Below are 13,617 nucleotides of genomic sequence, written 5' to 3'. Positions count from 1 at the left end.
CATATGCGATAACTTCAAAACATATAGAAGGAAAAAGTTGGCACTCCCCACCTCTTGTAAAACTCTTTCTTTATTAGTCCATTAAAAACTTGGCGTACACAACAGGGGAGGGTGACTGGAAAAGATGCGTTCTAGTACAGGGACGAATCGTTTCGCGCTTAGACTAGGCAAGATGAAGCGTAAAACTCTTTCTTTATTAGTCCATTAAAAACTTGGCGTACACAACAGGGGAGGGTGACTGGAAAAGATGCGTTCTAGTACAGGGACGAATCGTTTCGCGCTTAACCTAGGTTAAGCGCGAAACGATTCGTCCCTGTACTAGAACGCATCTTTTCCAGTCACCCTCCCCTGTTATGTACGCCAAGTTTTTAATGGACTAATAAGGAAAGAGTTTTACAAGAGGTGGTGAGTGCCAACTTTTTCCTTCTATATGTTTTGAAGTTACTGACTAACCATGCTTACTTGGAATTTGTGCCACAAATCTGCAAAAAGTCTCCAAATTTATAACCAAATAGGTCACAACTTTCAAGACTTTCTGCTGCCGGTGTAGGCCAAAATACCCTGCATTGAAATGCGGGTTATGGTACATTCCACTCTTAGTTCCTAGCCTATTTCCCTTGTTCCTTCTAGATCCTGAACAAGAGTCCTCCTCTACAACACTAATGTGGGTCCAGAGGAAGCGGGACCAGATTGTAAAACAGATGACGGACGCCTGTCTGAACCAGTGCCTGGACGCTCTCATATCAAACCTGATGATTTTACAGGAAGATTATGAACTGATAAGGTCCCAGTGTACGAGGAGTGAAAGAGTCAGGAAACTTATTGACACCTGCGAGTTAATAGGAGAACATTTTGCCAGGATTATTGTGCAAAAACTAAAGGACAACAGGCAAAACGGCCTTCAGCCATTTCCATAAGAAAGTTGGATTTGTTTATTTATATGTACCAAATATGTAAAACATCTGTCGTCACCTACTAAATATTAGAGGGGAGTCCCTCCAATGGCCGGGGTCCATTCCTTGTGTGATTCATGGAGGCAAAGGATGACATTGCAGCCACCAAACAGTTAACATAAGTTTAGAATGGTTTTTGGTGGAATATATTGGAACACGGCATAGACTCATGGGTAACAGTAATGAACCGGTAAAGTCACGTCTGTAGGCGTTGAGTTTTCAGACTTCCATGTATAGGTTAGGGTAGACATAAAGTATTCCTGATACATAACTGACAGATCACAGAGCGGACACAGCATCTCATGGCCACAGCCGGAGGGCAGGGAATACATTCAGTGAAACATTTTTGAATAAAAGCGCTGAAATTGAGTATTTGGTTAATTTGCTTAATGTATAATTTCAACGGAACGTTCTGACTAGTTTGAGTTAGTGGGACCCTACAGCAATTGCACTTGGAACTTTCCAAAGAACATGAAATACTGAATATTGTTATATCGTAAGTCTTTTTACTTGTTTTTTTCTTTTTTACTTAATATTTTAAGCTGAATGTGGCAATATTCGTATTTAAAACAAAAGTTTTTAGCTTTAATAAAATATTTTATAATGATTCAGGATCTTCTCCATTATTTTACTTTCCAGTTATAGCCAATTGTGCAGTACAGATATGTCCTTCCATAGCTTTTCTCTAGAATTGACATCTCTAGTGTGTCAAGGGGTGGTCATTTTTTGAAGACAAGACTTTCCTGGGATATTTTGCTGCTAAGGGATATTCTATGGGGCATGTTTAACATACATTGGCACTAAGTGTGCCATCGTATGATTATGTCCCCATGCCCCAGATCTATAAGGAGGCTGCAACCTCCTGATAAATCCCGCAATGCTATACCACATAAAAGGATGGTATATAAAATGAGACTGCTGGGAATAGGAGAAAATCTGTGTATTTGGGTAAGTAATTGGCTTAGTAATAGAAAACAGAGGGTCGTCATTAATGGCACATTCTCAGATTGGGTTGAGGTTACTAGTGGAATGCCACAGGGGTCAGTATTGGGGCCACTTCTTTTTAATATTTTTATTAATGACCTTGTAGTGGGTTTACACAGTCAAGTTTCAATATTTGCAGATGATACTAAGCTGTGTAAAGTAATAAATACTGAGGTCGATAGTTTAGCATTACAGAGGGATTTGTGTAAGCTTGAGGAGTGGGCAGAGAAATGGTTGATGAGGTTTAACGTAGATAAATGTAAAGTTATGCACTTGGGCCATGGAAACAAAAAGTATAATTATGTTCTAAACGGTCAATTACTTAGTAAAACTGAGGCTGAAAAGGACTTGGGGGTATTGGTGGATGGTAAACTTAATTTTAGTGACCAGAGCCAGGCGGCTGCTGCTAAAGCAAATAAAATTATCTGATGTATCAAGAGAGGAATAGATTCTCATGATAAAGACATAGTTTTGCCCTTATACAAATCTCTGGTCAGACCACACATGGAATATTGTGTACAGTTTTGGGCACCAGTGTATAAAAGGGATATAGTAGAGCTGGAACGGGTGCAGAGGAGAGCAACCAGGATTATTAGAGGAATGGGGGGACTAGAATACACTGACAGATTACAAAATTTGGGATTATTCAGTTTAAAAAAAAGAGGACTGAGGGGAGACCTCATTACAATGTACAAATACCTGAACGGACAGTACAAGGATCTCTCCAAAGATCTTTTTATACCTAGGCCTGTGACCAGGACAAGGGGGCATCCTCTACGCCTAGAGGAGAGGCGATTCTACCATCACCATAGACAAAGGTTCTTTACTGTACGAGCAGTGAGACTATGGAACTCTCTGCCGCAGGAGGTTGTTATGGCGGACTCTATGTACATATTCAAGAGAGGCCTGGATGCCTTTCTGGAGAGAAAAAATATCAAGGGTTATGGGGATAAAACATTTATTTAATTCTTAAAGGTTGGACTTGATGGACTTGTGTCTTTTTCCAGCCTTATATACTATGATACTATGATACTATGATACTGAACCGCCTGGACACTTCCACACCAGGTCTGACCCAGGAACAGGCTATAGGCAGAGCTAAAGGTTCAGGCACCCCACACCGCCCCACTCCACGGTCCACCACAGCCCCCTCTACGTCCAACCGTCATAGAGACTACAGAAGTCGTGACCCTTCTCCCCCTATATATAATATTAGAAGTATGGGGAATTAATCTGGGACTGTACTGACATACTACCAGGAATTGTGGAGTATATGTGGAGTTTAATAGTCACAGTCTCATATAAGCATAGTCACATAACTGAAAGAGGCCCCCTGTAGTCATGTGACCGGTGACATAAAACCCAGATTGGATAAGGAAATTTTAATGAGGGCTATGCTTCACTTTTTCTCTGTTGCTGGCATATGGCCCCGGTTCACATGGGCGGTGTAAGCATTGCCCAATCCTCTCCCCAATCCTCTCCTTAATTGAGAGTTCGGCCAGTCCACACATTCGCGGTGCAGTTAGGTACATTGCGTGCACCACACATTGAATGCACACAATAGAAGGCTATGGGGCCGTGAGCAGTCCGCAGTTTGTGTGGCTGGATCACGGGTCTCTTTATATGGGCATGTGCATGAAACCTCAGGGATATCTACTCTTATTATGAGAGGCTTAGATTTTTATTAAAATATGTACCATTCTCTTGAGCAAGGTGGAGACCATGCCCAATGTTTGGAAAAAGTATTATGAACCACAATGGACAGTTTTTAGTTGTTTTTGACAATATTACTATTTAGATATTTTTATTTATCAAAAAAAACATTTAAAATCTTTCAAAAAAAGTGAAGATGGGGGTGTAGCCAGCGTATGGTGTAGTATGACGCTCGCAAAACGAACTCTTGCATTAACCGCAGGGCTTTCTGCCTGTTTTTCCGCTCTACCTGCTTATCTGACTATATGAGACCAAGAAAAAGAGACAACGGGAACCCGATTCCTCCGGTGTCAAGATGTTCCTCTGCAGTTCCCAAGCTGCATCTCTCTCCAGCTTTCAGAGCATCATTGTGTTGCCATGGCATCTCCTTCCATCAGCCAGAGCCCGATCTTGCCACCTGCCTCATCAGCAAGTCTACACCACCAATGCTTTGCTGTCTGCCTGCCCAATCTTTCTTGGTGCTGCTTCTGCGGATTTAGCCTCAGATTGAAAGGAGCATCTACTAGCCATCCCCACGGTCTCCTGCAATGCTTCGAGGACTATAATAGGAAGGTACTGGAGGATGTGAGGCATGATGTGGCACACATAATAGGCATGGTGGATGATGGAGAACACTGCCGAATCTGCATCTGCCCATATGGATGAGCACCAGCTAGTGCTCCAAGGGTACATTTCCCAGCTTCTTGATATTCAACCTCATTTGGAGGGCATTTAAAACTGTCCCAGATAAAATAATCTGCCTATCAAGGGGTTGTCTGAGGATATTCCGCCTCAGGATCGAGAGTCAGTGATTAGCCAGCTCTTCTGGGAACTCCTGGGCATAGCAAAGAAACTGCTGGGTGTAGGTAACAAAGATAATAGGCAAAGTTGTTTGTACATCCTGGTCAAGGAATCCTTGTCTAATGCCAGCGAGTCGCAGGGTTTGATTTGTGTGGTTCTGCTCAAAAAATCTTGGTTTTTGACGATAATCTATTATTATACGTCACAAATCCCGAGAATAGGCTGCTGTCGGTTTTGAGGGTACTAGAGTTATATTCTTTGGTTTCTAATTTACTTAACATCAATCTCCCTGACCGTATGGTAGACGACTTGTTGGAAACCCTGCCTTTTAAGTAGTGCAAGTGGTTCATGAAATATCTGGGTATTTTCCTCCCTGCTTTCATCTATGGTGTACAATCTTAAAGCACATCTATCACCAGGATCAAGGATTGTAAATAGAGATGAGCGAACATGCTCGTCCGAGCTTGATGCTCGGTCGAGCATTAGGGTACTCGAAACTGCTCGTTACTCGGACGAATACTTCGCCCGCTCGAGAAAATGGCAGCTCCCGCCGTTTTGCTTTTTGGCGGCCAGAAACAGAGCCAATCACAAGCCAGGAGACTCTGCACTCCACCCAGCATGACGTGGTACCCTTACACGTCGATAGCAGTGGTTGGCTGGCCAGATCAGGTGACCCTGGGATAGACTAGCCGCTGGCCGCGCTGCTCGGATCATTCTGTCTCTGGATGCCGCTAGGGAGAGAGCTGCTGCTGGTCAGGGAAAGCGTTAGGGTGTTCTATTAGCTTACTGTTAGGCAGGAGTGATTCTCAAAGAACCCAACAGCCCTTCTTAGGGCTACAATAACGTTCTACTTTTTTTATTTTAATTTGCATCTTTTACCATTTTGTGAGGAATTAGCAGGGGGACTTGCTACCGTTGTGTTTAGCTCTTAGTGGCACACATATCCATAGCAAAGACCGAAGTGGGAAAATTCAGTAGGGGTTGGATTTCTATTAGGCAATAACTCAGTGTCATCTCATCTGGCATAGTAGTGTGCTTCCTTTGATACTTGGCTAGAAAATAGCCATAGGAGAATACAAACAGCTTCTTGAAGCCTACAGTAGCGTTCTATATATTTGATTTCTGGTTGATCTGCTGGTGGCTGTAGTTTCTGCAGTGCATGTACTTGCCAATTCTGAGCAATTTGTAGTGAGACTTGCGACCGCTGTGTTCTGCGCTTAGTGGCGCACATATCCATAGCAAAGGCCGAAGTGGCAAAATTCAGTAGGGGTTGGATTTCTATTAGGCAATAACTCAGTGTCATCTCATCTGGCATAGTAGTGTGCTTCCTTTGATACTTGGCTAGAAAATAGCCATAGGAGAATACAAACAGCTTCTTGAAGCCTACAGTAGCGTTCTATATATTTGATTTCTGGTTGATCTGCTGGTGGCTGTAGTTTCTGCAGTGCATGTACTTGCCAATTCTGAGCAATTTGTAGTGAGACTTGCGACCGCTGTGTTCTGCGCTTAGTGGCGCACATATCCATAGCAAAGGCCGAAGTGGCAAAATTCAGTAGGGGTTGGATTTCTATTAGGCAATAACTCAGTGTCATCTCATCTGGCATAGTAGTGTGCTTCCTTTGATACTTGGCTAGAAAATAGCCATAGCAATAGGATAGGATTGTTTGGTTTTAAAAACTCAAAAAAAAACAAAAAACACAAAAAAAAAAAAAAAACACAAAAAAACACAAAAAAAAAAAAAAAGAAGTAAAAAAAAAAAAAAAAGTTATAACTCTCATTTTAAAAATGTTTAACCCGAGGGCTAGGGGTAGAGGACGAGGGCGGGGACGTGGGCGTCCAACTACTGCAGGGGTCAGAGGCCGTGGTCCTGGGCGGGGTGAGACACCACCTGCTGATGAGGGAGCAGGGGAACGCCGCAGAGCTACACTCCCTAGGTTCATGTCTGAAGTTACTGGGACTCGTGGTAGAGCACTGTTGAGGCCAGAACAGTGCGAACAGGTGATGTCGTGGATTGCTGACAATGCTTCGAGCAATTTGTCCACCACCAGTCAGTCTTCCACGCAGTCCACCCATGTCACCGAAATCCCCACTCCTCCAGCTCCTGCACCTCAGCCTCCTCCCCCCCAGTCTGCCCCCTCCCAGGAAAATTTGGCATTTGAACCGGCATACTCTGAGGAACTGTTTTCTGGACCCTTCCCACAGTCACAAACCACTTGTCCGGTTGCTGCTGAGCAATTTTCCGATGCCCAGGTTTTCCACCAGTCACAGTCTGTGGGTGATGATGACCTTCTTGACGTAGTGGAAGTGTGTAAAGAGGTGTCCGACGATGAGGAGACACGGTTGTCAGACAGTGGGGAAGTTGTTGTCAGGGCAGGAAGTCCGAGGGGGGAGCAGACTGAGGGATCGGAGGATGATGAGGTGACAGACCCAAGCTGGGTTGAGAGGCCGGGTGAACACAGTGCTTCTGAGACGGAGGAGAGTCCTCGACCTGAACAGGTTGGAAGAGGCAGTGGTGGGGCCAGACGGAGAGGCAGGGCCAGAGCTGGTGCATCAGCGCCACTGTCAACTAGTGAAGCTCCCGTGGTGAGGGCTCTTGCGGCGAGGGCTAGATCTTCAGAAGTGTGGAGGTTCTTTAAGGAAACACCGGATGACCGACGGACTGTGGTGTGCAACATTTGCCAAACCAGGCTCAGCAGGGGTTCCACCACTACTAGCTTAACTACCACCAGTATGCGCAGGCATATGAATGCTAAGCACCCCACTCAGTGGCAACAAGCCCGTTCACCTCCGGCCGTGCACACCACTGCTCCTTCCCCTGTGTCAGCTGCTAGTCAGCCCCCTGCCCAGGACCCTGGCACAAAAACCCCATCGTCGCCTCCACGATCCTCCACAGCATCCACCAGCGTTCAGCTCTCCATACCCCAGACGCTGGAGCGGAAACGCAAATATAGTGCAACCCACCCGCACGCCCAAGCCCTTAATGTGCACATCTCCAGATTGCTTAGCCTGGAGATGCTGCCCTATAGGCTAGTAGAGACCGAGGCCTTTCGCAACCTCATGGCGGCGGCCGCCCCTCGGTATTCGGTCCCCAGCCGCCACTACTTTTCCCGATGTGCCGTCCCAGCCCTGCACCAGCACGTGTCAGACAACATCATCCGTGCCCTGACCAACGCCGTTTCTGACAAGGTCCACCTGACCACGGACACGTGGACGAGTGCTGCCGGGCAGGGCCACTATATATCGCTGACGGCACATTGGGTTAACTTGGTGGAGGCTGGGACCGAGTCTGACCCTGGGGCTGCTCATATACTGCCGACGCCGAGGATTGCGGGGCCTACCTCGGTCCAGGTGTTTCAGGCCTACTATGCCTCCTCCTCCTCCCACCCCTCCTCCACCTCCTCCTCCGAACTACCATCCGTGGGCACGGCGCCATCAGTCGGTAGCTCTAGGCACAGCAGCAGTGCCGTCGCTAAGCGACAGCAGGCGGTGCTCAAACTGCTGAGCCTAGGCGACAAAAGGCACACCGCCCAAGAGCTATTACAGGGCATCACGGCGCAGACTGATCTGTGGCTGGCACCGCTGAACCTCAAGCCGGGAATGGTTGTGTGTGACAACGGCCGTAACCTGGTGGCGGCTCTGCAACTCGGCAGACTGACACATGTGCCATGCCTGGCCCATGTGTTAAATCTGATAGTGCAGCGTTTCCTCAAGACATACCCCAATCTGTCTGATTTGCTCACGAAGGTGCGCCGCATCTGTGCGCATTTCAGGAAGTCCAGCCCAGATGCTGCCACTCTCAGGGCAGCGCAGCGCCGCCTCCAACTGCCCGCTCACCGACTGTTGTGCGACGTGCCCACGAGGTGGAATTCAACACTGACCATGTTATCCAGAGTTTACCAGCAGCGCAGAGCGATTGTAGACTGCCAGATGTCAACTTCCACCAGAACTGGTAGTCAGGTCAGTCAGCTTCCTCAAGTCTACAATGAGGAGTGGACGTGGATGTCTGATATCTGTCAGGTGCTGAGTAACTTTGAGGAGTCAACACAGATGGTCAGTGGCGATGCCGCCATCATCAGCATCACCATCCCGCTGCTTGGCCTGTTGAAAAACTCTCTGGTCAGCATGAAGTCGGAAGCTTTGCGCTCGTCACAAGAGACGGGGGAAGAATATTCCCTTGTTGATAGCCAAAGCACCCTGAGGTCTGTTTCTCAGCGCATATCGGAGGAGGTGGAGGTGGAGGAGGATGAGGAGGAAGAGGAGGAGAATGTTGGCGAGACACAAGAGGGGACCATTGTTGAGTCCTTCACTGTTCAGCGTGTATGGGCAGAAGAAGAGGAGTTGGAGGAGTTGGAGGAGGAGGAAATGGACAGTCAGGCCAGTGAGGGGAGTGAATTCTTACGCGTTGGTACTCTGGCGCATATGGCAGATTTCATGCTAGGCTGCCTATCCCGTGACCCTCGCGTTCAAAGAATTTATTCCAGCACCGATTACTGGGTGTTCACTCTCCTGGACCCACGGTACAAGCAAAATCTTCCCACTCTCATCCCTGGAGAGGAAAGGAGTGTGAGAATGCATGAATACCAGCAGGCCCTGGTGCACAAGCTGAAACAGTATTTCCCTTCTGACAGCGCTAGCGGCAGAGTGCGTAGTTCTGCGGGACAAGTAGAGCAGGCAGCTTGTCCAGCACTGGCAAGGGTACGCTTTACAAGGCTTTTGCCAGCTTTATGTCACCCCAGCAAGACACTGTCACCTGTCCCCAGTCTCGGCAGAGTAGGGCTGATCTTTACAGAAAGATGGTGAGGGAGTACGTAGCTGACCATACCATCGTCCTAAATGATCACACAGCTCCCTACAACTACTGGGTTTCAAAGCTGGACATGTGGCACGAACTGGCGCTGTACGCCTTGGAGGTTCTTGCCTGCCCTGCCGCTAGCGTCTTGTCCGAGCGGGTTTTCAGTGCAGCTGGTGGCATCATCACCGATAAGCGTACACGCCTGTCGACTGACAGCGCTGACAGGCTGACGCTTATTAAAATGAATAAAGGCTGGATTTCTCAGAATTTCCAATCTCCACCAGGTGAAGGAAGCTCAACCTGAATAATTGATCCACTCCTCCTCCTCCTCCTCATTTTCCTCCTTCTCCTCCTCTTTGTACAGTAAAGCAGAGGAAAATGGCTATTTTTTGACAGGGCCCACTGGCTCTTGCTATAGTACTTCATGCATTTAATTTTTCTGGAGGGCCACCTACCCGGTCCTCTGTTTGAAACAATTTTTGTGAGTGCCACATACAGGCACTCAATCTATTCCATTTTTCTGGAGGGCCACCTACCCGGTCCTCTGTTTTAAAAAATTTTTGGGACTGCCACATACAGGCACTCAATCTATTCCATTTTACTGGAGGGCCACCTACCTGCTCCTCTGGTTTGAAACATTTTTGGGACTGCCACATACAGGCACTCAATCTATTCCATTTTACTGCAGGGCCACCTACCTGCTCCTCTGGTTTGAACAATTTTTGGGACTGCCACATACAGGCACTCAATCTATTCCATTTTACTGGAGGGCCACCTACCTGCTCCTCTGGTTTGAAACATTTTTGGGACTGCCACATACAGGCACTCAATCTATTCCATTTTACTGCAGGGCCACCTACCTGCTCCTCTGGTTTGAACAATTTTTGGGACTGCCACATACAGGCACTCAATCTATTCCATTTTACTGGAGGGCCACCTACCTGCTCCTCTGGTTTGAAACATTTTTGGGACTGCCACATACAGGCACTCAATCTATTCCATTTTACTGCAGGGCCACCTACCTGCTCCTCTGGTTTGAACAATTTTTGGGACTGCCACATACAGGCACTCAATCTATTCCATTTTACTGCAGGGCCACCTACCTGCTCCTCTGGTTTGAACAATTTTTGGGACTGCCACATACAGGCACTCAATCTATTCCATTTTACTGCAGGGCCACCTACCTGCTCCTCTGGTTTGAAGAATTTTTGGGACTGCCACATACAGGCACTCAATCTATTCCATTTTACTGGAGGGCCACCTACCTGCTCCTCTGGTTTGAACAATTTTTGGGACTGCCACATACAGGCACTCAATCTATTCCATTTTACTGGAGGGCCACCTACCTGCTCCTCTGGTTTGAAACATTTTTGGGACTGCCACATACAGGCACTCAATCTATTCCATTTTACTGCAGGGCCACCTACCTGCTCCTCTGGTTTGAACAATTTTTGGGACTGCCACATACAGGCACTCAATCTATTCCATTTTACTGGAGGGCCACCTACCCGGTCCTCTGGTTTGAAACATTTTTGGGACTGCCACATACAGGCACTCAATCTATTCCATTTTACTGCAGGGCCACCTACCTGCTCCTCTGGTTTGAACAATTTTTGGGACTGCCACATACAGGCACTCAATCTATTCCATTTTACTGGAGGGCCACCTACCTGCTCCTCTGGTTTGAAACATTTTTGGGACTGCCACATACAGGCACTCAATCTATTCCATTTTACTGCAGGGCCACCTACCTGCTCCTCTGGTTTGAACAATTTTTGGGACTGCCACATACAGGCACTCAATCTATTCCATTTTACTGCAGGGCCACCTACCTGCTCCTCTGGTTTGAAGAATTTTTGGGACTGCCACATACAGGCACTCAATCTATTCCATTTTACTGGAGGGCCACCTACCTGCTCCTCTGGTTTGAAACATTTTTGGGACTGCCACATACAGGCACTCAATCTATCCCATTTTACTGGAGGGCCACCTACCTGCTCCTCTGGTTTGAAAAATGTTTGGGACTGCCACATACAGGCACTATCCAAATTAAATTGTCTCCATAGCAGCCTCCACACGTTGTCTCCATTGCTACCTCCAAAAGTCGTCCATATAGCTGCCTCCATACATCGTCCCTTTATCAAACGAGGTGTGTCAGGCAGAAATTTGGGTTGTTTTCATGGATTCCACATCAAAGTTGTTAACTTTGTCGCCACCCTGCTGTGTTATCCACAAAATATACTGGCAAACTTTTACCATTTAGGGATATTATTTCAGCGCTTCTTGCGCATCTGTTTACATTCCCCTCACCCGGCATATCCTAAACTTATAAGAACGCTACTACACTTGATCTTATACAAAAGGTTCTTAGAAGTGCTGTTTGGGGAGTAGCCTAGAGACAGGGGCTTGGATTGGCGAAAGCTCGCCTGGCAGCGGAACGCCAGCTCCATGCGCATCATGCGCTTCTTGCGCATCTGTTTACATTCCCCTCACCCGCCATATCCCAAACTTATAAGAACGCTACTACACTTAACTTGGTGCAGGCTGGGACCGAGTCTGACCCTGGGGCTGGTCATATACTGCCGACGCAGAGAATTGCGGGGCCTACCTCGGTCCAGGTCTCAAAGGCCTACTATACCTCCTCCCACCCCTCCTCCACCTCCTCCTCCTCCGAATTACCATCCGTGGGCATGGCGCCATCAGTCGGTAGCTCTAGGCACAGCAGCAGTGCCGTCGCTAAGCGACAGCAGGCGGTGCTGAAACTGCTGAGCCTAGGCGATAAAAGGCACACCGCCCAAGAGCTATTACAGGGCATTCCACATCAAAGTTGTTAACTTTGTCGCCACCCTGCTGTGTAATCCACAAAATATACTTGCAAACTTTTACCATTTAGGGATATTATTTCAGCGCTTCTTGCGCATCTGTTTACATTCCCCTCACCCGCCATATCCTAAACTTATAAGAACGCTACTACACTTGATCTTATACAAAAGGTTCTTAGAAGTGCTGTTTGGGGAGTAGCCTATAGACAGGGGCTTGGATTGGCGAAAGCTCGCCTGGCAGCGGAGCGCCAGCTCCATGCCAGGATCCAACTAACATAGTTTTAACTGCAGCACCTTTAATCTACTACTAGTTCACTGCCTCCATACATGGTCCCCTTATCAAACGAGCTGTGTCAGGCAGAATTTTGGGTTGTTTTCATGGCTTCCATGTTAACTTTGTCGCCACCCTGCTGTGTAATCCACAAAATATACTGGCAAACTTTTATCATGTACCGATATTATTTGAGCGCTTCTTGCTCACCTCCTTTGGTTCCTCTCTGCCACCCATTGGTTTGAAGCCTGAGTCCATTTAGGGTATGTCGCCATGCCACTCTCTAGCCTGCCGCTGCTGCCGCTGCCTCTGCATGCCGTCCCCTATAGTGTCAGGGTCAATTATTGGATGTTTTAGATGCTATCTAGCTTCATTCTGTCACTCTGTCATGGCCATGCTGTTGCCCATAATTTTGGCATAATGGTGCGATTAGGCAGCCTCAGAGGCATCCATGCATGCTGCCCCTGCTGTTTCCTGTCCATTTCCGTGGTGTTTCCATCCTTTTCTGAGGTTCCCAGGTGTTTGGCCAAGCTTCCCTGTGCAGAGCCTTGGTCCCCTTGAAAAATGCTCGAGTCTCCCATTGACTTCAATGGGGTTCGTTATTCGAGACGAGCACTCGAGCATCGGGAAAAGTTCGTCTCGAATAACGAGTACCCGAGCATTTTAGTGTTCGCTCATCTCTAATTGTAAACCAATAACTCTGACATACTGGTGTGTGCCCCTTCTGGCAGAACCCACAATCTTCTTTTATCTTCTCAGCCCTTGTTTTTAAGAAAAAAAGCTTTAACAAATTATGCAAATGAGTCGGAGGGGCTCCAAGCCCCATTAACACCTACAGAGCCTGGAGCCCCTGAGGTTCATTTGCATAATTATACAAGACTTTTTTTGTTAAAACCAGGCCAAAAGAAGCTAAAATAATAGCAGATTCTGCCACAGGGGGCACACACCAGTATGTCAGTGTGCATGGTTTACAGTCCTTCATTCTGGTGTTAGATGTCCTTTAACTATATCCTAGTACTCAGTGCCATGGAGAAAGATTTCTGCTCATCGGGCAGGCTCCCCCTATCCTGAATGGAAAGAATGAATCACTGAGGATAAACATTCTTCCAAAAATGTGGTACATTTTCCAGACGCTTCCCTGGGCAGTCCTTGGCACATTACAAATTGCGTTGTTTTATGGCCACTTGTTTTGTTTTGGGAGCCTAAAACCACGCCTGAGTTACTCCGTACTCTCTAGGCCCAAGAGGTAGGAGGGCAGGAGGATAAGATGTGGGTCGGTGTTGAGGTTGGTGGTAACCCTTC

At 47.2% G+C, this 13,617-nt stretch overlaps 1 protein-coding gene across 3 annotated transcripts in view; it reads left to right on the top strand.

Moving 5' to 3' along the window:
• The window catches only part of RIPK2 (receptor interacting serine/threonine kinase 2), a 34,821-nt gene extending 33,261 nt beyond the window's left edge, over nucleotides 1–1,560 (top strand). For all 3 annotated transcript variants that reach the window (XM_072151576.1, XM_072151579.1, XM_072151577.1), the window contains exon 11: nucleotides 631–1,560. In XM_072151576.1, coding sequence (XP_072007677.1) covers nucleotides 631–917 — 287 coding nt within the window. In that variant the 3' untranslated portion in view covers nucleotides 918–1,560. The remainder of the gene's footprint in view (nucleotides 1–630) is intronic.
• Nucleotides 1,561–13,617: the final 12,057 nt, after the last annotated feature.

Source organism: Engystomops pustulosus, chromosome 5 (genome assembly GCF_040894005.1).
Source record: "Engystomops pustulosus chromosome 5, aEngPut4.maternal, whole genome shotgun sequence".
In the NCBI taxonomy this organism is placed as follows: Eukaryota; Metazoa; Chordata; class Amphibia; order Anura; family Leptodactylidae; genus Engystomops; species Engystomops pustulosus.
The sequence above is the reverse complement of the archived record's forward strand: the minus strand, read 5'-3'. Positions and strand labels throughout refer to the sequence as shown.